Genomic DNA, 26,228 nt, shown 5'->3' on the forward strand with positions numbered 1-26,228 from the left:
TTTCCCTCAAGTCTACAGCCCTTTTCTTCATGCCAAGTATTTAAGACTTGTCAGTTATTTCAAAGTGATCAGGGAATTCTATGGTATTGTACCATCAGAATTATAGTACACTTGTTGCTGGTCCAGTTAGACATTAGTGTAGTAGAACTTAAAATTCCACTGTTTTCTTTGGCAGAAATATGCCAAAGCAAGGATATTTATAAAGCTGGCAAAAGTTCACACCTTTAGTACACATTGTAAGCTAGGTAGTGCTGGGTTCATAAGAGCACTCTTTCTTGATGTACTTCTCACCCAAAGTCCTTTTTTATCAAGCCATTTAGGACTGCCTGAGGTGCATTTCAGAATGTATTACTTCCTGCAGCAGTTCTAGTTTTGAAGTAAGATAGCACAGCTCTGTAAATTACTTCCTGTAGCATTGCATCTTCAAGAAAGACGGTTGTGGCACATACAGTGTACTTTATAATTCCCCTTTGAAGTTCTTTTGGTCTTTACGGTAGTCCTTGTGCTGCTAAAGATGTTAAATCCGTGGTTAAATATACAGACATGTGGACATTGAGGCAGGTGTGTTATAGCCCTTTTTTAGGGGGTAGTTGGGAGCACAGTTGCTTGAGAAAACATGACCGTGAATGCAGAGACAGTTACCTCTTGGTTCAGTTTCTGATTTATAACAAGTATCTTGCACATTTGCTTTGACTCGCTCTTAAAATACATTTGCAGGTTGCACTGAAATAGCTTTGCCAATTAAATGAAAATAAAGCTGCAAGTTTTTTTTTCAGAAGCAGCAGCATTTTGCCTTTTAATTTTTGTTTCCTTTTCTAGGTGCCAATATTGAAACCTATGGATTTAATGGTAGAAGCAAGTCCACGAAGAATATTTTCAAATGCTCACACATACCATATTAACTCTATTTCAGTTAATAGTGATCATGAAACTTATCTTTCTGCTGATGACCTAAGAATTAACCTGTGGCACTTGGAAGTCACAGATAGAAGTTACAGTATCCTTTTCAAATTTATAGTTTTTGTGCTGACTTTTCTGTAGTTTTCACACTTATTTTTGCCTACATGTAATGAGCATAAAGCTGAGTTCTCTTGTGTTGTCTAAAGTAGTACTCTGAATGAACTGCTGGATATACTGCTGTGTCATGTCACTGAGATGCCTTCATTATTTGTTTTTACATTGTACATTCTGAGGGTGTGTACTTGGTTTGTCTGTCTGCATGCACTTCAGTTTCAGGTTGATTGGAGCCACTGCATAACATCACATTTATTTGAGGAGTGAAATGCATTTCTGCCAGGAATAGTTTGCCTTTGGCTGTGTGACTTGCTTTGTCAAGCTAGACTTTCATGCATAGGCATTGCGGGCATCATAGACTTTACTCCACGCCATTGAAATGGATAAGCGACCCTGTAGTTAAAAAAAAGGATGTTGAATGTTTATGAATATGGTGTGTGCCTCACTCCTGCATTTACTACATTACTAGATATTACAGTATTAATATGGTAGTCAACATTTTAAATGTATGTACATCAACGATGGCAGTGTAAAGAGCAAGAAGAACACAGTATTATTACTCTGGGTAATGTAAGCCAAAATGTGCTCTGGTAATCTTAAAAGGGTTAAAACCCCACCTGTTAGTCTCATTCCATGATCCCAAATTTACATCCATTTTTGTGTAGAGTAATGTATGCCTTGGTACTTACCTAGTTTTGTAATTGTCACAGTAATGGACCATTTTCCCATTTATTAAATTCATATATTTTATCGGTAGTTTTTTTTTCCCCTCCAGTCAGCATAAATTGTTGCATTTTCTACTTTTTCCAGCATACTTCTGTTTCTCCCAAGGTGTAACTTTCAGTTTGGGCTTCGTCTTTTTTTTTTTTTTTTTTCCCCAACTTCATGTCGTTCTTTTCTTGAAAGTTTCTTTCCAAACTGTTAGGAATGACCTCTTAACTTACCTCTGTGGATGACCTCTGTGCATTTGCTGGCAACCTGGCCCTGTCTGATATATTCCCAGTGAAGTAAAAGCTGTTTCTTTCAGCTTTAATCAGTTGCACTAATTTAAAAGTAAAGTATGGAGAGTAGCGTCATAAAGCTTCTTCATTATTTTAACATAATTAGCCTGTTGTGAGATATTCTTGACCCATTACATTTTTCTAGATTTCTTAATTTTATTCTCTTCTTCCCGATTATGTGAAATGGATAAATGCTTTATTAGATACAAAATGTATTTATTACATTTGATAAGTATGTATGTTGTCTGGTCCTCAGATCCTTTCCGTCATCACCCAGGCCCATAGATCAGCAGTTGTAGCAGTGCAGAACAGAGAAGTGGAACAGATAAACTATTCAAAGACTTCTAAGTTGATAAGAAAATGCCAGTTAAAGTAAATTATAAAACCTGTGCAAGTTAAAACAAGTTAGAGCCTATATAGATATGTTGATGATCACATTCTCAAAATTTGGTATACAAGATTGCAGCTGCAGCAAAGACTGTACAGATCGAGCATGACACCAGTTTGGACAAATTTACAAGATGTGCACATGGGAAGCTGGTTTGCATAATATGACAGATGGAGAGAGAATGGCATTTTTAAATTACATATGTGAACACAGCTTTAGGAAAAACATACTGTAATAGCTGCTGACCCCATGGCTTAGTTTCGTACCTGCTTGATGTGATGTATGCTTGGACTACCCTTTTACTTCGTAATAGGCGCATGATGCTTCTTTGAACAAGGTCTCATTCATTATATTTTTTAAACTGTGTAGTGTGTTTCCATATCTGGTTTCAGATGCAGATGATTGAAGCAAATTTCGAGAGTGCTGTTTCACCAGTAGTGGTTTTTGAATATGGGTCTAACTATAGGAATATGGCATTATCAGCAGCATTTCTTAGGCAGTTATGTCTGATTTGTAGTTTGGGTCTCGGTGGTGGGCGGCATCCTTATTGAAAATTAGTCAGGAAAGAAGAAAGATTGCCCTTTCGCTGACTGGTAGCCATTTGCAGTGTTCCAGCAGGTGGTATAAGTGGGTTATTTGCTCAGTGAGAAGAATGAATGTGTATATTTTGTTGTTTGCTCTTTGTAGTTTGAGTATTTGTACTAGAGTGGAAGTGTATTTAACAAGTTCATATTTTGGTTTAGTTATTTGTACATTGGCTAAGGTTTTGTTTGTTGTTGGAGTTAGCAGATTAGAGACTTTATAGCAGAGTGCTGGGTAAGGGTTTTGGTAACAATGCTAATGTGTTATAAGCAATAAATTGTACATTTTCTCATACATATATAATACTTGAAAGTGTGTGCTGTCCCTTTGATAACCTGCTAAATATAAGAAATGAGCCTAAAGTTACATTTCATTTGCTAATTTCATAAAATAACACACTAAACAAAATAACCCTGTTTGCATAAAATGCAAGGAAATTTCTGTACTGCAATTAATTACCTGTATTTCATATCTGTGCTTAACTATCAGTATTGCTTGAATGTTCAGCATAGTAAAGAAACACATATATCCTTACAGTTCTCATAACTGCATATTATGTGGAAGTCTGATGTCTCTTTAGGAAATTTTAACTTGCTAAACAATATCATAGATGTTTGCCTTTTCTCTTTGAATACACTTGTATTTACTGTCCATGGTAAAATTAAACCTTAAGTACTGTTTAACTCAAAATTATTTCATACCTCTCAACTGTCCAGATTTTCACTTCATATTTTTTGTTAGTTCTTCATAAAATGTGATTTTCTTGTAAATTGCTGAGGACTGTAGTTACTAAATGACACACATTTGAGTTTCAGGCTTCATACGTTTCAGGAAATGCATGTTAATGCAAAAACCTGTTCTGGCAACTTTCTAAGTTTATAAGAGCAATATTTACAATCTTTCCCTGTTTTGGGGTGTTTGTCCCCCCATTATTTTTATTTCTCTTTCTCTTTCTTGCACTAAGATGTTGAGATGTATGTATGGTTTAGGATCAATAATGTTTAAAACCCCAAACTTCATTAACTCATTCACTCCAGTGGAGCTCAAGAATTTTACACCAACTTCCAATGGGTGGAGCTAAAGTCTTTTGACAGAATCAAATTGTCATCACATTTCAAACAAATATATCTTTGGAACCACAGGGGTTATGAAAGAAGCATAAATGGCAAACTCTTCCACACAAACTATTTTATAGTGGTATTTTTTAGGATATAGGTCTTCATAAGTTACAGTAAGCACAGTAACTATTACATTTGCAGTATTTTGTATTAAAAAAAAGAAAAGGCTTACAGTATCTCAGCAACCACTCAAGTTACACATACCGTCAGCAGCATTTTATTCATCTAGCTGAGAGCTTTCATATAAAGCTAAGGAGTTACTTGGTTGAGATATTTAGAAAAAAGTGAAAATTATATTTATATAAATTAATATCATAAAAACAACAGTTAATTCTATTTACCTGCACTAGACAGAGGTCAAATAATACAGATGAGTTTGCCAGTTTTTAATTTCTCCAAATCTTTTGAGTTCCTAATACCATGACGGGAATGAACCCTATTCCTAAGTCAAAGTACAGTTAAAGTTCATGAAATTAGTATTGTTTCAATCTTTGATGTCAGCCAGAAGTGCTCTTCGCAGCATTTGCAATGTGCCCAGTAATGACTCCTCCTGCAATTCGTACTGAGTTACAAGTAACATATCTAAATACGATTGTAGATTCTTTTTTAGACCCATTGCTCCTACTACCATTGTGACTGTCTGGGTATCTTTATTCCACATTGCTCTTGTTTATGCCTGCAAATCCTGATATTTTTTGACTTTGTGTCTGTGTGTATGCAAGACACTGTAGTCGCTGGGTGTGGCGATTTCAATGATCAGTGCTACTTTTGTCATCTTTTCATGGACCACTATATCAGGTTTTCTAGCATCTATCTTTTGAACTGTTGGTAATGGATGATCCCATGTGATGTAAACTTCATCATTTTCTATTATGCTTTGTGGCTCATGTTTCCAGTGTTTTTCAGCCACTTAAGTACCATAATGTTTGCACAATCCCCTGTGCAACAACAGTCTTGCCACATTATTATGCCTTTCAATATACAGTCCTCCTGCCATTAGTATGTCGCAACCAGCAACGAGGTGTGTGACTGTTTCCAATTGGGTTTTACAAACCCTACATTTCTCTGTTTCCCCACATGTTCAATGGACTTTGTAAACCTACGTGTACGCAGCCCACTATCTTGGGCTGCCAATATTAACCTTTCATCTCTTGGTTTGAATTTGCCTCTCCTTAACCATTCCTGCATTTGTTCCTGACCAACATGAGGTTCTTCCAGAAGTTTTCTATACTTGAACTATATTTATGCATTTTCCACATTTCTTGACTTCTCGTCTGGTCCTTCACCTTATATTCTATCTTTTGTTTTTTTGGCACATTCAGTTGCTGCCTGACTTTTATCCACTTCTGGTTTGATTTCCATTCCTGTTTGACCCTGATTATGCTTCTTCTAGATTAAGCAGAGAAGTTATCTTAGATTTATTCTCCTCATGTTTCAAAACTTTCACTGCGTTTGGGTCTTGTGAGGTCAGCAGATGTGTGAATTCCCATGATTGCAGATCTGTGCATGTAATCAATTTCAAGGAGGCCCGGAACGGGGATTATATAATTTTGGTATGCACTGATTTTTATAAATCATTTGGTGAGCATGAAACATCTTTCTTGTTTTCCTGTCTTATCTATCCAGCGTGGTTTGGGGCCAGTCAGTCACTGCAAAACTGTAAGTTAGGACAGGAAGAGCAAATTGGTTTATAGTTTGGATTTTGTTCTAGATGTCATTGCTGTTTTCAGAGTTAATTTAAGTCTTCTAAAGTATTCCTTACTAAGTTTTATTTTCATTTGTTCATGTTTTGTTGTTGATCCTTCGTCAATCCCCAAATGTTTATACACTCCCTCTTGCTCAAGTTCTTTTATATCACATTCCTGTCCCAAACTGATATTTTCTTGGTGCTGCAGCTTTCCTGCTTTAAAGATTGCATCTGAAGTTGTTAATCTTCTTCCTATTCATCACTGATGGGTTCGGTTCTGAGCCCTCGGAACCGAGTCGGCCTTGTACCAAGCTTGCTTGCACCAAAAACTCTCAAGCTAATCTGCTACCCACAATGCCCTTTGCTCAGTTACCCCAGATCTCGTTTGCCGCACAGCCATATAGCAGCGTTTCACCGACCTCTCCAGCTAAGTGATTTTTTTCTGATATATTTGCAAGTTTTTCTAAAAGTTTTTTCCTCTTTATAGTCTGTTCTTGATATCTATATTGTTTCAGCTCTACCCACATGTATCTCTTTCTTACCATTGTTGGTATTTTCTGACTTTTTACCCTTGTGGTATCTTGTTACCATTGTTGGTATTTCCTCTCTTTCTTCTTCATTTCCTCCACTTTCCTCGCTCTTTCCCTTTTGTGTGAGAGTGTGTTCTAGGATGTCTGAAAAGAAGGGAACTATGGAGTTTAAACACTGCTCTTCTTGCAGTGGCAAACTGCCGAATAGTGACCTCCATGAAGAGTGTGTGTACTGTTTGGGGGTTCTGCATTTGTCGGCGAAACTCCCTTGTGATATTTGTGCCAGCTTCAGTCAGTGGACACTGAATGAATGTCGGAACAAACTGATTTTGAAGGGCCTTTTTGCTTCACCTTTTTCGGAGGCTATTTCTGTGACAAAGGTCTCATCCCCTCCTTCTATGGACAAGAAACGTCCTCGCTTGGACCCATTTTCACCGGCAGGGGACAGAGGTAAAAGTGATGTACACAAGGCCCATAAGTCCTCCTCAGAGCACAATTCTGCCTCCTCTGCGCCAACTACTACATCGGCTCCAACGAAGCTTACCGAGGTCGCCTTGTCAGCGCCTACCCCAGCACCAACGACTACGGCGCAGTCTACTACCTCTGTTCTGATCAGCTTATCTGTTTGTCTCAGCACCGACATTATTGCCCATTTCTGCTCCGATACCAGTTCCGACAACTACATCGGAACCGCTTTTGTCATCCACCCCTGTTGTATCCTCGACTCCAAGCTCATTCACAGCTCCAACCATACCGTTGTTGCCGGTTTCGAAGTTAGAATAGTCAGTGACATTCTGTGATACACCACGGACCCGATACTTGTCTACTGTGGACCAGTTTGCCAGATAAGCCTGCAGCCCCTTTTTGGACTGGCCTGACTCCCCCTCAGGGGCATCGATAAGATCCACCAGGAGCCTTTCCGAATTGGATGTGGTGCACCTTTTTGACCAGCTGCTGACTGCCAGGGGAATTTCAAATCCGCCTAGACCCTATCCCACTCCAGGCTTTGGGTCTATTTCTCTAGCAACCCCTACTTACTCTCCTCCCTTGGATCCCTCGGTTCCAAGGCTAATTTATCCAACTTTTACTATTGGACTCCCTTCCTTGGCACAGACAACGACACTGTCTGAGGCCCCGAGACGCCTTTTGGGTGTCTGTTCCGTCGGAACCCACCCTTCCTCAATCTTATGCTGGGAGGGGTGGAACCTCCGGTTCCGGTCTCTGTTCCGACTGTATTGTCTGTCCCGACTTCGGATCCGAGGGTGACTACCGCTCCGTCCCAGGGGGCAGAACATCTGGAGCGGGGTGTGACCCTGGTTCCGATTTTGTCTTCTTCGGTTCTGGGCTCCCACTCCTCTTCGGGCGGGCCCACTTTCCGGGTGATGGAAAGGGTGCTTGCTTCTAGCAATCCTCCTCCGTTGGTTATTCCCCCAGTTTCTTCTGAGCCGCAGCTGTCAAAGGCCATCCCCCCAGGACTCCGAGAGCACAAGGCCCAGGAAACCCCTACCCCAGGGTATTTCCCTTCGAGTCTTCTTCGGATGCTCCCACCGAATAACCCCCTCGGAAACGGGTGTGTAAGAGGAAACACATGACTCCCCAGAGGAGTCCTTCACAGAAGATACGGACTATGATGATGGGGAAGGGTCCCCACGGTCACCCCCTGACTGTCTCCTTCGGAGACATCATGGAAATCTTGAAACAGAGGGGTGACTTGGAAGTCCTCCAACCCTTCCTCTGAGGAATATGTATTCCTGCAGGCCTTTCGCTCTCGGCCCTCTACTTCTTGGGTGACCCCCCTCCCGCCGATGAGTTGGTTAAACTAATCGTGCAACGGGCGTGGAAGAACCCTGACTCTGAGGCCATCCCCAAGAGATCAGACATGATCCTCTCCCCTCCAGAGGATCAACCCCATTGGTCTAGAGGTTTGCCACTGGATGCTATGGTGGTGGTGGCAGCCACAAAAAAGGACCTTGCAGAAGAGAGTCCTGCTGTTCACCCACCCAACAGAGCATCCTGGGCTGTGGACAAGTTAGGGAAGCGAGTCTTTGCGTTCGCGACCTTTGCATTTAGGTCTCTGAACCTTTTGGCACATTTTACGAGGCTCCAGAGAGATCTTATCTCCGAACTCTCCGGAGCCCTCACAGGCCAATTATCGGATGGGGCACGAGAAAAAGTTGCTTCCCAACTTGCCACCCTAAAATCAATATCTAATTCATCCACGAGGTTGCTGTCATACGCAACCGAAGGAGCAGCTAGAGCTGCAGGTGCAGACGTAGTCATGAGATGCCACGCCTGGATGTGCATTCAGACTCCTTCGTCTTCCTTTCTAAATGCCCCTATCGAGCCATCTGCTCTGTTCGGTGCTAAGGTCAAGGATACATTAGCCAGGTGCGAGCAAGACAGGAAGACCTTGTCTGCCATTGGCCTATGCTTTTCCAAACCTCAGCTTTCCTTCTCCAGGAATCAGAGGAACGGAAAGATGTGGCACAAGAAGTCTCAAGGTCCTTTCCGAGACGCACGTGGTGAGGACTCCTCCAGAAGCAGAGGGGGTTCCAGTAATGGAAAACTTCCCTTTCGGGGCAGAGGGGGTCCCTGGAACCAGGGCTCCAGACATTCCTTCTCTGGTAGACCATATCAGCGCTCCTGAGGCGCTGCCCGATTGCTTTCCTCTGGAAGCAAACGATCAGTGAGTGCAGAGAATCATTACCAGAGGCTACCATGTTCCCCTAATAGCTTATCCAAGACTTCCGAAATTCCTTACTGATGTTCCACCCAGTCAAAGGGAGGAGGCAGCTTCCGAAATACGAAAGCTAGGTCTAAAATGAGCCATCCAACAGGTCCCCCCAGATCAGTGCGGATCAGGGTTCTACTCTAGATTCTTTTTGGTGCCGAAGAAGACAGTGCACTGGAGGCCCATTCTGGATCTCGGCCAACTAAACAAATCTGTAGTTCAGACCAAATTCCGCATGGTCACGATTCAAATCATCCTCCCCTTTCTGCGGGAGGGTGTGTGGGGTGTGCTCATTAGATCTCCAGGATGCGTATTACCATATCAAGATGGATAAGCGCTCCAGGAGCCTCCTTCACTTCTGATTGGGAGCCAGTCACTACCAATTCAGAGCCCTGCCTTTTGGTCTCTCGACGGCCCCCAGTGTTCACGGAATGCCTTGCAGTGGTAACAGCTCATCTGAGACTTCAGGGATTCCAGGTGTTTCCATACCTAGACGATTGACTCCTCTCCGCCCCCACCAAGCGTCTTCTGGTCAGGGCCCTTCACTACACCCTGGCTCTAGTGGAGTCACTAGGCATCACCATACCGTGGGAGAAGTCCAACTTTCAACCCTCACAACAACTGGAATTCATAGGGACATTGTTCAACACCTAGTCAAGCCTGATCTCACTTCCTCTCCACAGGCTTCAGAGGCTAAGGGCACAAGTTCAAGTGATACTCTGTCGAAGAAAGGTGTTTGCAAAGGAAGCCCTCCAAGCCTTGGGATCTATGGCTGTAGCCATCCCCATAGTTCCCTTAGCCAGACTACACATGAGATTACTATAATGGCTCCTTCAGGCCCAGTGGATACCCAGTCTTCATCCCCTGAGCTCACAGATTCTCATCACAAACATTTGCAAACAAGATCTCCTCTGGTGGATGAGCACAGACAAAAATCTTTGGCGTCTCCCCTTCCAGGCTCCCCAGCCCAGCGCCACAGTGACCACGGATGCTTCCCTGATGGGGGTGGGGGGGCCTCTTCCAGGGGGTGGGGGGGCCACTTCCAGGGAAAGTCAGTCCAAGGCACATGGTCCGATGTAGAGGTCAACTTGCATATAAATATCCTGGAGTTAAGAGCGGTGCTATTGGAGTTGCAAGCTTTTCATCCGCTCCATCCGTCCAGAACGATTGTTGTCCAGTCGGGCAACATGTCCGTGGTCTGGTACATAAACAGAGAGGGACCAAATCTTACCCCCCATATTGCGAAGCCATGAGAATCTGGCAGTGGGCGATAGCTTCCAACCGCTTTCTGATCACAACGCATATCCCAGGGAGCTCCAGCGTGATTGCAGACAGGCTGAGCAGATGCATTCTTCATCCTCATGAGTGGTGTCTCAACCAGAGTGTGGCTGTGGAAATTTTCAGCTGTTGGGTCCAGCTGTGCTGTGTGACCTTTTCGCCTCTCCTTCAAACACAAAATGCAGCAGCTACTTTGCCCTCTTTCCCCCCCTCGGGGAGTCACCAAGAGATGCTTTGATCCACGATTGACCCATGGGTTTCCTTTATGCTTATCCTCCGATTCCTCTGATTCCCCTTGTTCTAAGGAAAGCTATTCGGTTGAGAAGCAAAGTAATCCTCATTGCCCTGTTCTGGCCTAGTCACGTGTGGTTTCCCTTCCTTCGACCTCATCTGTTACAACCTCCTTGGATCCTAGACACTCGTCAGGATCTCGTATCTCACCCTCAAGGGCCAACTCCCCCGAATCTGTCCACCCTCAAGCTGACAGCTTGGTTTCTCCGCTTGCGTTAGTTGCCAGGCAGGAAACCCTCTCCTCACCTGTCCGTGAAATTATCTTGGCCTCTCATAAACCATCCACCAGGAAACTTTATAGGGACAAATGGAAAGGATTCTCTATTTCGTCACATAACCAGAAGCTAGACCCATTCTCAGCCCCCCATAGCCACTATTCTTCATTATCTCTGGCTGACCTGTTCGACAATGGGGCCTCACCTTCCACCATTCAAGTCCATCAAGCAGCTGTTTCCCACTTCCATAACTGGTATGATGGAGTGCCACTTTTTTCCTCTCTCCTTTGCAAGACCTTCCTCAAGAGTATTTTCCACAGCAGGCCTCCCATCAGACAGCCGGTGGAGGCATGGAATCTGTCCTGGGTTCTGCAGTCTCTTTCTCTTCCCCTTTTTGAGCTGGCTGCGACATGTGATCTAAAATTCCTGTCATGGAAATCCTTATTTCTGGTGGCTATAACTTCAGCCAGAAGAATTTCTGAATTTACAAGTATTATATATCAAGAGCCCTTATCTGATCTTTCATAAGGACAGAGTATCACTTCATACTAACCCATCCTTTCTCCCCAAAGTGGTTTCTGATTTTTCGATTAACCAGTCCATTGAGCTCCCTGTGTTCTTCCCACATTACTCTAACAAGGGAGAATACGGCCTACATTCTTTGGATGTTCATAGACAATTATGTTTCTATCTGGACAGAACTAAATCCTTTTGCAAGTTGGACCAGCTTTTAATTTCCTTTGCGGGTCCTAGAATGGGAGGTGCAGTATCGAAAGTTACTTTGTCCAAATGGCTCAGGTATTGCATTGCCTTCACTTATTCACATACAGAGGGATCTAAGCCTGGCCAAATCAAAGCTTTCTCAACTAGGGCTATTGCGGCATCTGTTGTCTTCCACTCTAGGGCCTCCATGGATGACAGTTGTGCAGCTGCCATTTGGGCTAAGCCCCACACTTTTTTATCAAGCATTACAAATTGGATCTGATCTCCAGGGGAAGAGCGGCCTTTGGTTCAATGGTTCTCAGGAATGTTCTTCCATAAGGGCTACCCACATTCTTCAAGTAACTGGGGACTCTGCCCCATCAGTGATGAATAAGAAGAAGATTAACCACTTCAGATAAAGAAGTTATGTTTTTCCATCTGAGTTGTTGAGCTTCTTCCAGTCCTCACACCCTCCCACCGACCCCCTCCTAAGGTTCCTGGCGGATCTTCTGGGTCTTTGTTGTGTATTAGGGTTTCTGCACAGAGGTGGCCTCTGACTTATTCTTCTTCTATATGTTGCATGCAAACTTGATCTGAGGTAACTGAGCAAAGAGCATTGTGGGTAGCAGCTTAGCTTGAGAGTTTTTGGTGCATGCAAGCTTGGTATAAGGCCGACTCTGTTCCGAGGGCTCGTTACCGAACCCATCAGTGACGACTGGAAGAAGATCAACAACTCTGATGGAACGTTATGATAAGACATAACTTCTTTTTTTGCACATTTATCAAAACCAAATGAAATTCTTATCTGAAAAAGTTTTGACATCTTGTAGTTGTGCTTTCAGTTCCTCATCTGATGAGCTGTACAGATGTTCTTCGTCTTTCACTGTTGCAGTCGTAACACTTGGGTTATCTGCCTGCAGGTATCCCTCAGTCGACCCGAATACCAGAGACTTAGTATTGCTATGTCGGATGCTGTCGCTCCAGGACTGACTCAGGTTTTCAGAGGTATAAAAACAGACAGCCAGCGCCATTACATCAGTCCTTCTTACTGAGGAGCCTGAAGCAGAAGCAGCAAGTGCTGGTTGGCCACTACCTGAATTTCTCATTTACGAATTGAATAATCTTGAAGTCTTCTAAAGCCAAGTACCCCATTAGGGATCCTTTTTTCTTGCTCTAACCGATGTCAGAAAAGGTTAACAATTGTCTTGCCTGTAGAAAGCAAATACCTCAGAGATTTTCATTCTTTCTGCGTCACCTGTTTAGGCCCAGATCACGACGTACCTCGCTGTCAGTTTTGTGCCTTGTTTAATGCCCGAACCATTCGTCGTCTGGCTCTGTCACTAAATTCTTTCGCTCTCCGTATTCCGAAATGGCTTCGGTAAGCCATCCAACTACTGATATTCCGAAAAAACTAAGGATCAAGACAGAGATAGACCACATAGGTCCAAAGCTGCTGACAATGCTTCCGTTAAGCTAGTCGCCAGTCTGGCGGTACTCTGGCGCTTTCGCAGCCCCTGATGCCTGCTTCAGTGGATTCACAGGCCTCTACGAGACCCATTCGGAGTCCGGTATGCTGCGAGACTCTTAAACTATGGAACCTGCGGATATCTCTACCTTGGATGAGTCCGGAGCCGCTGTGCAGGCACCGGCTTCTGAGGCAGTTCTTTGCTCAACCGATGTTTGACTCAAACCGACAACTTTAGCTAAATCTACCGAGTTTCTTAGGCCAAGAAGTACGCACTACGCTTAGAAAACCAACCACGAAAGCGCATGCACCTGCCCCCATGCCACAACGACAAATGCTTAGAATGGCTGAAGACTTTATCTCGCTGATTAAGGGAAGTCAGCCTTCCCCTGCTAAGAGGAAGAGACCAGTCCCCTGCAGCTTCAACAGACCAGGAGTCCGATGACACTGAGGTATCTGAAGAAGACATGCCCTTATCTGCTTATGAGGATTTGGATGCAGAGGATTCCATTCCCTCTGCCTCCCCTCCAGAGGTTTTTTCTTTTGGTGAAACCTGACACTCACAAATTTCTTTTCAAGAATCCTACTGCTGACCCAGAGATCATTTCCCAGGGGCCTAAAGGTATCAAGGCAACTACAGCCAAGAATCCCACCCCTTCGGACAGGGATTCCAGAGCTTTGGACAGATGGGGTAAGAAAGGTATATACCTCTGCAACTCTTGCTATATTAGGGCATTAAATTGTCAGTTTCACATGCTGAATTACCAGCAACATATTGTGGAACTTATTAAACAAAAAGTAGCAATCTTTACAGACTGTGCAGAAAATAAAGAATTGCAGGAGCTTATGCACTCTGCAAGCCAAGTCAGCAAGCTTACTTTGCAGTATGGCTTTGATGCCCTAGAAGCATCTTGCCGAGCAGCAGTCACTGGTTCTGTAAGGAGAAGACATGCTTGGTTCAAGGAGCAGACCTTGCCAGACCATGTCAAATCAAAGTTACTAGACACTCCTTTGAACAAGGACAGTTTGTTTGGCACCAAAGCAGAAGAGGTTCTTAAAAAGATGGAAGAAAAATCCAAGTCTATGCAGACTGTTAAAGAATTCTTACAAGTGCAACCCCCTAGATTAAGTAGGCATTGCCCTTCCAAACACTGGTCCTTTCCAGCACCCTCCAGGCCTTCTCAAGCCAGACCCAGGGGAAACAGGCCACCCAGACTACAGTCTCAGGGTACGCAGAGATTTAAGCAATGGAGTGCCCCCCCCCCCCAAAGCAGGGGAGTGTAAGCCACCTCCTTACAGAAAAAACTCACAATGACTTCTCTTCTCCACTCCTCAGCCTTGCTCAATTGCTTGTGCCCCTAGGAGGAAAACTTGCCCTTCATGCAAAAAACTGAATGTCCATCACTCAAGACTGATGGGTCCTCATCATTGTATCCCAGGGGTACAAATTTTATTTCCACTCACTGCCAACCCCAAGAGGGTTCCCAGACCTTCCTCCAAACCAGTGGCACAGGCCCAGAAGCAAGTTCTTTCCCTGCTCTCCATCAGAGCTATTCAGCCAGTTCCAGTAGAACAGATAGGTCAAGGATTCTATTCCACACTCTTCCTGGTACCCAGAAAAGAGGGCTCTTGGCACCCAATCCTGGATCTTTCAATTTTAAACACCTTCCTGGTGGTACCAAAATTCAAAATGCTTACCCTGCAACAGCTTCTACCTATGCTAGCCAAGGATGCCTGGTTAGTCACCCTAGACTTAAAAGAAGTCTATCTGCACATCCCTATAAGGGAGTCATGCAGTAAGTATCTACGTTTCATGGCCGGATCTATGCATTATAATTTCTCTGCACTTCCCTTTGGCTTACCCACTGCGCCCAGAGTTTTCACAAAATGCCTGGCTCCAGCCATTGCATACTGCAGGCAAAGAAATGTCCAAGTTTACCCGTACTTGGACGACTGTCTGATTCAGTCGGACAGTCCGGAGTTGCTTTTGCAGCACTTGACATTTGTGAAAAACCACCTCACTTCCTTGGGGTACACCATCAATGAAAAGAAATCAAAACTGGTACCCAGTCGAAAGATTGTATTCCTGGGAGCAAGCTTGGACGCAACATCCAAGATGGCATTCCTCACTTCAGCAGCATGCAACCACAACAAGGGACTGCCCTTTACTCAACCCCACGCCGCCCAGACCCTAACCACAGACTCATCAGACTATGCCTGGGGAGCACACCTAGACAGCAAATGCATTCAGGGCCACTGGAGCCCAAGTCAAATTCATCTGCACATAAACCAAAAAGAGATTCTAGCTGTGCCAAACGCAATGACAGCTTTCAGGTCCCTACTCCTTCCAGGACAACTTAAAAACAGACAACACCACAGTTATGTGGTACATCAACAAGCAGGGGGGGAACCCACTCTTACCCACTCTGCACGTTAGCCATGGCCCTGTGGAACACAGCCTTGGACATGCAAGTCCATCTGCAAGCTCAATTTCTGCCAGGCAAACAAAACTCACTGGCGGAAAACTTAACAGAAACCTCCTAGACCCACACAGGTGGCAACTGGAGCTCAGTGCTTTCAACCTTCTTATTCAGAAATGGGGGACCCCAGAGGTGGTTCTCTTCGTCTCCCCCTACAATCACCAGCTCAGCACATTCTGCACCAGGAACTCTCACAGCAAGGCCTGGAAAGTGGATGCCCTATCCTTTTTAGTGGGTAAATCAATCTGCCTTCCCCCTCTGCCCTTTCTCTCAAGAGTATTACTCAAGATGGGACAAACCATGTACATTTCTGATTGCCCTGGACTGGCCACGCCAGCACTGGTACCCACCACTGCGCAGACTGTCACCGGTGCCACCCCGGCATCTAAACCAGAAATTAACCCTGCTCTCTGAGCAGGAGGGACAGATTTTGCATCCGCAACTGCAGACCCTAAATCTTGCAGCGTGGCGTATTCCTTGATTTCTCCCACAGCAACCCTAAGCAAGCAGGTGCTGGACATCATTCTTGAAGCCAGAACACCCAGTACAAGAAAATCCTATGCTGATAAGTGGAAAAGGTACTGCTCCTGGATTCACTCTAAAGGAGAGGACACAACTCTGCCCTCTCTGCCTCTAATCCTGGATTACTTAGCAGTTCTACTCCACAAAGGCCTGTCCTCCTCCCATTAAGATACATGCCTCAGCCATTTCGGCTCATTACAGCACTGAGCCACCTCTCTTCTCATACCCTCTTATCAAACAGTTCCTGAGAGGGGCAAACAACATAAGACTGCCAAGGAGAGCACCCACCCCTACTTGGGACTTTAACATTGTACTGGAAAAGCTCACGCTTCCCCCCTTTGAACCTGCAGCGTCAGCAGATTTAAAATTCCTCTGGAAAACAGCCTTACTTCTGGCCATCACTTCAGCTAGAAGAGTGTCTGAACTACAAGCACTTATGGCTGTGGAACCCTTCATTATATTCCATGCTGACAGGGTTTCCCTTAGGACTAACCCTTCCTTTATGGCTAAAGTAGTGTCCAATGTGGCTCTAAACCAATCCATCCATTTGCCAACTTTTTTTCCTTAATCTTCATAATAAAGGGGAAAGGATTCTGCACTCCTTGGACGTGCACAAACAGCTCAGATTCTACCTTGATAGGACTAAGCCCTTCAGAAAATCTGACCAGTTACTAGTCAGCTTTGCATCAGGGGCAGAGGGCAAGGCCATTTCAAAACAACCAATTTCCAAATGGATAGCACACTGCATCCATTTCTGCTACAAGCACCATGGGAAACCTACCCCTCAGGGGGTCAGAACACAGTCCACTAAGGCAACACCTACCTCTACAGCATTTCTCAGGGGATTCCCTACCAGGGACATCCTGGAAGCTGCTACCTGGAGTTCTGTACAAACCTTCACCAAGTATTACCACCTGCCTATCTTTTCCAAATCCAGGGCAGGTTTTGCAACTGCAGTCCTGCAAGGCATACTAGCCAGCCCCAACTCTTGACTGCCTCCATCCTTCAGCTTTGGGAATCCACCCAAGTGTGATGACTGCAACAGTGAAACACGAAGAATATAGTACAGTTGTGTACACTTACCATAAATGTAGATGTTCGAGTGTATTCACTGTTGCAGTCCTGGTTTCGCTCCCTCCAGCCCCCTGGTTTTTCTCTCTCTCTCCTCTCTGTGGCTATTACTCCCCCCTTTCAGGGGTATTGGTATTTACTTTTTACTGGTGGTGTTTTCCCCACCTTAACTTAGCTCCCTTTTTGGAGGGCTCCTGACATTTGGGGCAAGAAAAACTGATGTAATGGCGTCTGCTGCCTGTTATACCCCTGATGACCTGACGTCAGTCCTGGAGTGACAGCATCCGGCGCAGAAATACTAAGTCTCTGGTATTCGGGCCGACTGAGGGCTACCTGCAGGCAGATAACACAAGTGTGATGACTGCAACAGTAAATACACTCGAACATTTATATTTATGGTAAGTGTACACAACTGTACTTTGTAAATCGACAAAGAAAAAAAGTCTTTACACTTTGTTGTTTTCTAGGAGCCAAATTATAGCCATGGCCTAACAGCTTAATGGGTTAAGGGCAAGGCAGAATAGCAGCTGTGACAGAGTCGCCCTTGGAATATCCCCCTTTGAATTTTTATCCCTTGGAAAGTAATTTGTCCCTTATGGCTTAATTGCAGAGTGGTCTGCCATTGTTTCACTGTAATGTAGTTGGTCAGTGTAGGGTGTATCTTGTACATTTTTAAGCACTGTTATCCATATAGGATACTATGAAATGCTTTTTTTGTAGTCAGTCCATGCCATACTTAAATTCTACCCCTTTTTTACAGTTCTCCACTATGATTTATTTAACAAAAAATTATCCTTTGTTCCATATGACTTTTTTTATTGCCCTTTTGTTCTACTGCCGTAATTGTTTTCTTCTAAGTGAGTATAAATTCTGTCAGCATCAGTTCACATGTATAGTTTATACGTCGTCTGAAGGCAAGTTATTGGTCTATAATTTTTAGAGTAGCTTACAGGTTCACTCTTAAGTAGGAGCATTGTTTTTCCTGTTAGTCAGGTTGGTCTGTTTGGGATGTGCATATAAATAGTTATTACTCATGGCTAAATCTTCATGCAAAGATGTTAATACTTTTAGCCAAAAATTAGGTACTGTATCTGGGCCTGGGGTTTTTCATTTAGAGGCTTTTCTTAACTTTCTTTCAATCTCTCCAGTTGCTACTTCATCCCATTTCATGTCCTGTACCTTTAAACTTCTTATTCTTTCTTTTACTTCTTCTATCCCTTTAACATATTTTTGTTCCACAGGATCTTCATAGATGCTTCACCAAAATATATCTATTTCTTTCTTTTTTTTTTTTGGCGGCCTTTCAGTTCCTTTTTCCTTGTTTCCCAGTTCTCTATAAAACTTTTTTGGGTCGTCGATAAATTGCGTATTTGTTACTTTTTCTTTATATTTTTCTGCGTATCTTAAGTTTTTTCACCTGTGCTGAGATTTTGTTTATTTGTGATAGTGCATGATAGATCCTGATCTGTTCTAATACTGCACAGTGCTTTTATCACATCTATCTTTCTTAGTATTTTTGTTGATCTGTTCCCTCTTCTGTATTCCTCTAACAGTGACACCACTTGTCTTAATTGATTTATAGTTTTCTCTATTCGATACTTTGTGATGGTATTCAATTTCTCCCATTCCCTCACTACCCTGTGTTCTTGTGGTAGAACTTTATCAGTTAATTTAGATGCACATTAATATATCCTTTTTACTTTTGTTATATCGCATGGATCTCTATGGTCAGTCCTAATTACTGTGTTCATTTGTTTTATCAAACTTCTGACTTGAGTTTTATTGATCTTCTGCAGGCTGTTTTTTTCATTCATCTGAATATGTCTCTTAAATCAAGCAACTCTTCTCTTAACTCATTCAGTTTCATACCGTGCCATCCGTTCCTATGTCATATGGGAACTAATCCACAGACCAAAACAAAAAGACAACAAACCAAGTCCAGTGGTAGACCCTAAATCCGGAAGCCAGCAAGGAAAACTACACACAGTAATGTTAAATGCACAGTCACTACAAAGTTGCCAGGACCAAATAAATCACCATAAACACTTTATTGAAACGTAGACACAAGTGCCTTCATCTGTCAGTTCAGAGACGATAGATAAAGCACAAAACAGGAGGCACACCTTATATAATCCCAACCCCAATTAATAACCTTAACAAGGCTGTCAATTTAATCAACCCCTCAACAGCACTTCTAAAACATTTCTTAAACATTATTTGTCCAAATGAAGACATCATAAATATGTATACACTTAGTCTAGTAGGGCAAGAGGGAGTTACTGAAATGTTTTATGTCATTCTTTCTGATTCCTCACCTGATTGAGAAACTCAAAAGACCAACCAAAACTAGTTTTTCTCCACAGTGATCATGAATGTTGACGCTTCAGTTTTTTGGTTCTTGGCAGTACAAGAAGATATACCTGTACAAGTGAGAGAAGTTGCTTTTATTTGATGTGCCAGATGTCTTCAGCTCTAGCTTCTGTTTCAGGACACCTGTCTGTAGATCTCTTAGCTGGAATTATTGAGGTGGAGCAAATGGGAATATTTTCAGTTTAGGCTTGTTTTGCTGTATGGAACATTGGGCTACTTTTGGATGCAGGAGGGTTCTCTGCGTGCAGGTGGTCCTGAAGTATCTTGGACATCTGTATGGCTAGAATTGCAGTTATTCTGAAGTTAAAGTGCATGTATGTGGTATATCTGCTCATTGTGACTGTGAGGGGCATAAATATGGTCCAGCACAGTCTAGTAAAAGAGATTCTTTAAGTGGTTGTGTATCTTTTCCATTTGACAACTACCTGTTCTATGAAGAACCTCTGTTCTTATTGGTTATGATTGACTTGCTTGTCCCCAGTTCAAACTAGGTAATTTGCTGGTTTATAGCAATAACTTACATTCTGTCAGAGCAAAGCATTTTAGAAGGCAAGCTGAGCAGGGCCAGGAGAGATGCTCACCAGTTTGATCCAGCTGTGGTGAACACCTCAGGTAGACTTGTTTGCCTTCATTCATATCAAACAACTGGCAAAGTTCTGCTCCAGAACTCCTTGCATGCATACCCGGAAAGCAGATGCATTCTCATCTCCTTGGATGGAAATGTTCTTTTATGACTTTCCACCCTTTACATTGATAAAAAGTCTTTCGGCTTTTTCTGGTTAGGGGTCGCCACAGCGGAACTCCTGACCGCTAATGATTGGCAGTGAATTTTTACAGTGCCGAGTTCCCAGCCCGATGCCCAGCCTTCAAAGAAGGCACGCCCGTTCACGCACGCACCTATCTGCATGTCTTTAACGTCACTCGACCGCGGGGAGGACATGCAGACTCCACACAGAAGGTGCTCCAACCGAGAATCGAACGGGAGAACCTCTTGCTGTGAGGCGACAATTCTAACAGCTACACCACCGCGGCCATTCCACCCTTTACATTGATATCCAGGGTTATTCTGAAGATTCTGAACGACTCTCCAAAGATCATTGTTGCGACTCCCTTTTACCTAGGTAAGAGTGGTTAACCCTTCTTTTGGAAATGGTCAAGGGAAATTACCACAAGCTTATGCACACAGGACAAGGGTTGTTTGATACACCCCCAACTTGAGGCAAACTTCACCCAAATGCCTGGATGATAGGATTTTAATACCTTTTTGGCACCTGTTTTCTGAGGATGTGGAGCAGGTATTAAAGGGTGCAAAAATATGTTAGTAGGAAGTCATGTATTGACAAATGGGAAAAAAAAAGTCCTAGTTAGTGCCACATTAAGAACCAAGAGCTTTTTAAAGCATTCTTTTCTCTAGTTCTACTATATTTGTGAGTTATCCTCTTCACTTTCTTACTCCCCTATCAAGATTTATCTTTTGGCCATTTCAGCATGTCTGTGTTTGCACCTGTTTTTCAATGCACCTTCATGTTAAGATGTTTTTGAAAGGAGTTCTGCATACCTGTCAACCTAGAAAGCAGGTGGTTTCTCCTTGGGATCTTAATTTTGTTTTGGAAAAAAAATACTTCCTGCAACTGAGCCTGCTCATCTGGATGATTTAAGCTTTTTTTTTTTACATGGAAGATAGTGCTGTTGATTGCACTGACTTCCGCAGTAGGTGTTGAGTTGCAAGCTCTTATGGTGGGTGAGCTTGTCTTGTTTTCCACAAAAATAGGGTTTGTTTGAGAATGAATCTTTTTGCACCTAAAGTGGTATCTGAGTTTACCTTGACCAAAGTTATGCATCTCCCTGTTCTTTTTTTTTTCTAGAACCTAAAAATGAGGGAGAAAGGATGCTTTATACTCTGGATGTCCACAGTCAAGTCTGATACTATATTGAAAGTATTAAAATCTTCAAACATTCTGATCAGTTATTCATTTTTTTGAGGCCAAGAAGAAACAGCCAGAGTCAAAGCAAACCATTTACAGATAGTTGTCCCATGCTATTTTTACTCCCACCACAACACATCAATTCCAGGCAGGGTCAAGACGCATTCTGCTCAGACCTTTGCTTCAATGGCCTTTTGGAAAGGGGTAGATGCTTGAAGTTTTGTAGAGATCCTTTGCAAAGTGCTACAATGTAGACTCTCTCTATATACCCATCATCCTTCCTCCTCCCAATCTTTCTAAGCTTTGTTATTCTACCCATATAGCATAGGTTACTGCAGCAGTGATATTAAAATTAGCACAGCACAGATGTGTAGGTAAACTCGGCTATAACAGTAGATGTTTGGATAGATCATGTCTGCAGTAGCCACTCCCTTCACCCCCCCCCTTTGTTTTCTGTATGGTTTTATTTGCCACGTTGAGGATATTCACTTTTATTTTGCTAGGTTAACCTGTTTTCAGGGCTCTAGTCTCCCTTCAGTTGGTGTGAAATCTTTGAAGAACTTTTTGCCCAGACTGATTTTTTTTCCTTGCTCAAACTTCCAGTGGTCTTGGTGTGTGGAAGGTGCCCTTAGGCTTTGGAAGCTGGCTTGCTGTTAAATTCTGGGTAGGGTATAACCCATATAATTTGGGCTATTGCAGCAGTGATATGTTCGACCCTGTTATGGTAAGTTTGCTCATACAGCTGCACTTTCAGAGGCCACTTAACTAAAGAAGTGGCTGTTTCAAGTGCTTGCTTGGAAAATGCTGCTACAGCAGGTGTTTGTGCTGCTTTCAGATTGGTCACTGATTTATATCTTTACCAAGCTTCTTTGACATTGAAGGGTTTCAGATCATTGCTTTCCCACCCTTCTACTTATAGGCATTTGTCTGGCTCCATTTTTCCCAGGAGGTTTAATCTTCATGCTTGGGATTTTTCCCAGTAGTTCTCACTGCAGAATAATTCCAAAATTGGATATAGTTGGTGCTCACTTAATAGTTGATCACTGAAGAGGCCTTTGTCAGTGGGCATTCTTCTGTCACTGTCCTCCTTCATTTGTATGGTTTTCCTATCATGCTAATCTGGGTGGATTTTTTTTTTGGCAAGCAAGAAAGTCTTTATTATGTCTGTGTGTGCTGTATGTTTTTGTCTTGTCACTTGGTGCTTGAGAGTCAGTCTGGCTCAGCGCACTGTCTAAGACAGAAATGTAGTGACATATGTGCTGATATGAGACGCTGAGTACTGGGTTTTCATGTCTTGAAATCCCTATGCTCGCCCACTGCTGAAAGCCACATCACAAATTAGCTGACAGGGTGAGCATACATCTTTTGTTTCTTGTTCAGTTTGGCTGCGTACATACAAAAACTATTGGAATTCTGAAATTAGACTTGACTGTTGTATGTTTTTCCCTTAACAGTGTGTACAGATATTGTAGATATTAAACCTGCTAATATGGAAGAACTGACTGAAGTAATTACCGCAGCAGAGTTTCACCCATATCAGTGCAATGTGTTTGTGTACAGCAGCAGCAAAGGAACTATAAGACTGTGTGACATGCGTGCTGCTGCTCTCTGTGACAGGCATACAAAATGTAAGTAACGTTTTTTGTTTTGATTTCAGATTAAAGAAGTTAATGGAGCATTTAAACTCTGGTGCATTTTAACAGCTTTTCCTTTTTTTGGAAGATTTCTCACAGCAATGCTCATGATATTTGTATTTCTGTTCAGACATTTTCAAACAGATTGCCAGATAAAGTCCCTGCATGAGGATATGAGTCTTGCTGTACTACTCCTATGGCATTAGTTATTGTATGGCCAGCAAGGAAGAGCAGCATTACCCCAAATTCATTTTGTACTGCTAAAAATCATTGACCACTTGTTTGCGATTTGACTTCTAGTATGTTGGTTGATTTGGCCTACTTTCCACTTTGTACATGTATATATTTATATGTTGTATATGTATGTAAACGTGTGTATGTGTACACTATGCACATATGTATGCCCACACATGTCTATATATACACACATACAGAGAATAAACGTACACAGTTTCTTTGAGGAAATTTTTTTAAAGTAAATTTTTTGAAGAGGTAGCTGTTATGTAATAAATTCCCTTTTCTGCAATCTTTTGAGTAATTGTTTTCATAGGAAATTAATAAATCCTGAAGACTTGTGATTAGTTTTTATTTTTGGGCACTGGTAGACACTGATCATGGTGAGTGCGGTGAAATTTCTTGCATAGTGTATGTATGAGTATGGAAAATGCTTTGAGAGGCCTGGTAGCAACAAATTTTATCCTATAGTCCAGGTTTTGATTACATTACCCCTCATCTTTCTCCTGTGTAACTGACCATGCCAGTTAACCAGACAGTGTTCCTTGGCTAAGTCTGAAATGTATGTATGTGAATCAGTGTTCTACCTGGGTGGGTTTGGTATAATGATTAAGGTCTTCACCTCGTAGACAGAAGGTGCAAAGTTTTATTTTGAACTCAGGTTGTTGGCTAGGCTTAAAATGGCTCTTCAGGGCAGTTGACCTAGTAGTCACCTATGAACCTATTTCTATTAACAAATGCAAACAACAACAGTACCTTTAGCCAGGCTCCTGCAATAAGGAGACTTGAAAGCTTTGAAAGACTTCACATGAAATGTTTAGGTGGAAGTATTGCATAAGTGCAGAAGACTTAATAAAATGGCAAAGAACCTAAGAGGGAGAGGTGACAGAGGTAGAGGAGGTAGTTTAGCTTTGTGGTACAGAGTTTTAAAGCCTTGACTGTTGCCCAGTTTTATACCGACTTGAAACTTGGGTGCTGTAGGATCCATTGAGGAAGGATGGAAGTGGCTGCGTAGCCATCCTGTGGGGAAAGACGTGTTTTTGATTGCTGCTTTGCTGGCAGCTGCTGTTTGGAGAGTCGACAGCATGTGGCCAAGGGTATGACATTAGCTCTGCTAGGCTGCATCAACACCGTTGTGTCATAGGGCACATGCAGGAGAATGCACATTCATGGGGAAGACATAGTAAGCCCTTAGGTATGACATGGAGACTAGCCACAAGGAGAGGATATGGCCAGAAAATGGAGAGGGGGGATCTTGTGGCTGCCTGAATTAAGGCTTCTCTGTAACTGAATCATGCCATGGTGTGCATGGTTTCAGCCATGGCACAGGTACTGAAAATAGAAAATAAAAAGGAGGGAAATAGAAGAAGGTGAAGAGCAGTCTGTGAATCTCTAGTGACAGTACACCTTCAAAACTGTTCAGCTGCAACGGTAGTTCGTCCTGTCAGGGTGAGAAGTACAGTTGCCAACAATATTTGCAAGGGACCAAAGGATGGAGGGGGTCCCATCATTCACTTGGAGTTACTGCAGTACCTGTACCTGTTAAATATGGTCCATTTGATTTGGCTCAGATGCAAATCTTGCAGAGTCTTCCGAAATCAAAAGCCTAAAAAAGAAATGTTAAGATGGTGACTGGATATTCTCCACTACTATTCTTAGTCTGCATGCAGCAGTTGAGAGATGGCTGTAGGGAGATATACAGAGCGAGCCCTAGTCTTGGATTACTACTGCTGTGCTTTGCTGATGGACAAACCTCACAGTAATGCAGTGGGTGACATTTATGCCTCTTCTTTGAACCCAGGGCTGTTTAAAATTCCTTTGACAGTGAATCATAACCACACATTTGCAGACTGACTTTTTTTTATTCAGTCTGTGTGCAAGATAATGTAGATGTTCATCGTGTTACACTGCTGCAGTCATTACACTTGGGTTATCCTGCCGTCAGGCAGTCCCTCAGTCGGACTGAGTTCCAAAGTCTTAGTCCGGCGTCTGTTGCTGTCGCTTCTTCCCTGACTATAAGATGCAGCCGACGCCATTTTCTTCAGTCTTTCCTGCTGCGTGGTGCCCGAAGCAAAAGCAGTTTGCAAGTGCCGGTCGGCCGACTCCTGAGATTTTCATTCTGAATCCAGAACCGAAGTCTTCTACAAAGCTAAGTACCCCGTTGGGGAAACTTTTTCTTGCCTCAAACCGATGTCAGTAAAAGTTGATAATTGTATTTCTTGTAGGAAGCAAATACCTCATAAGGATTTCCATTCTTATTGTATCCCATGCCTAGGCCCAGACCACGACGTCACAGGTTGTCTGTTTTGTGCTAGGTTTAACAAGCGCACTATTAAACGTCTGTTTGATTTTGCCCAACATTATTTTGGCAGAAAATTCAATTACACCATGCCGTTGGAACTACCGACGACCGCAATACACAAAAAGCACAAAGACAAGGACAGGCATCCGAGGCCCAAAACTGACGACGAAGCCTCTTCTAGGCCAGTCGCCAGTTCTCCGGTTTTCAGCGAGGTGCCTTCGCAGCCCCTGACGACCGCTTTTTGGGAACCACAGGCCGCCTCTGACTCCCACGTGGAGATGGCTGGGCCTTTGGACACACCAGATTTATGGCCTACCGAGACTAACCCTTCAGAGGGATCCGGAGTAGCTGAACAACCCGCAGCTTCAGAGGGTGTTTTCAGACCTACTCTAGTTAACCATTAAATCTAATGCTAAGTCTAAAACCCCTTTAAAAACAAAGAAACAACTTCAACATTCACCAGGACAGGCCTCCATGCCTAAGAAACAGATGCTCAAAATGGCCGAAGACTTAATTATTCTGATCAGGGGGGTCCCACCCTCCTCCTGATAAAAGGCCTAGACAGAATGCAGACTATGACTCATCCGGCCAGGTGTCCATCTCTTCAGATTCATCCTCAGACCAAGGATACTCTTTACCCCCTTATGAGGATTCTGATGCTGAGGAATCAATTCCTTCAGCCTCTCCA

At 43.2% G+C, this 26,228-nt stretch overlaps 1 protein-coding gene across 1 annotated transcript in view; it reads left to right on the forward strand.

Moving 5' to 3' along the window:
- Positions 1 to 26,228, forward strand: part of PPP2R2D (protein phosphatase 2 regulatory subunit Bdelta) — a 934,071-nt gene that overhangs the window by 426,200 nt on the left and 481,643 nt on the right. Inside the window, exons 5-6 of the mRNA XM_044055650.1 lie at positions 820 to 997; positions 22,834 to 22,998. Of these exons, the coding sequence (XP_043911585.1) occupies positions 820 to 997; positions 22,834 to 22,998 (343 nt within the window). The remainder of the gene's footprint in view (positions 1 to 819; positions 998 to 22,833; positions 22,999 to 26,228) is intronic.

Source organism: Protopterus annectens, chromosome 14.part0 (genome assembly GCF_019279795.1).
Source record: "Protopterus annectens isolate FY-2018-M chromosome 14.part0, PAN1.0, whole genome shotgun sequence".
Taxonomy (NCBI): Eukaryota; Metazoa; Chordata; order Ceratodontiformes; family Protopteridae; genus Protopterus; species Protopterus annectens.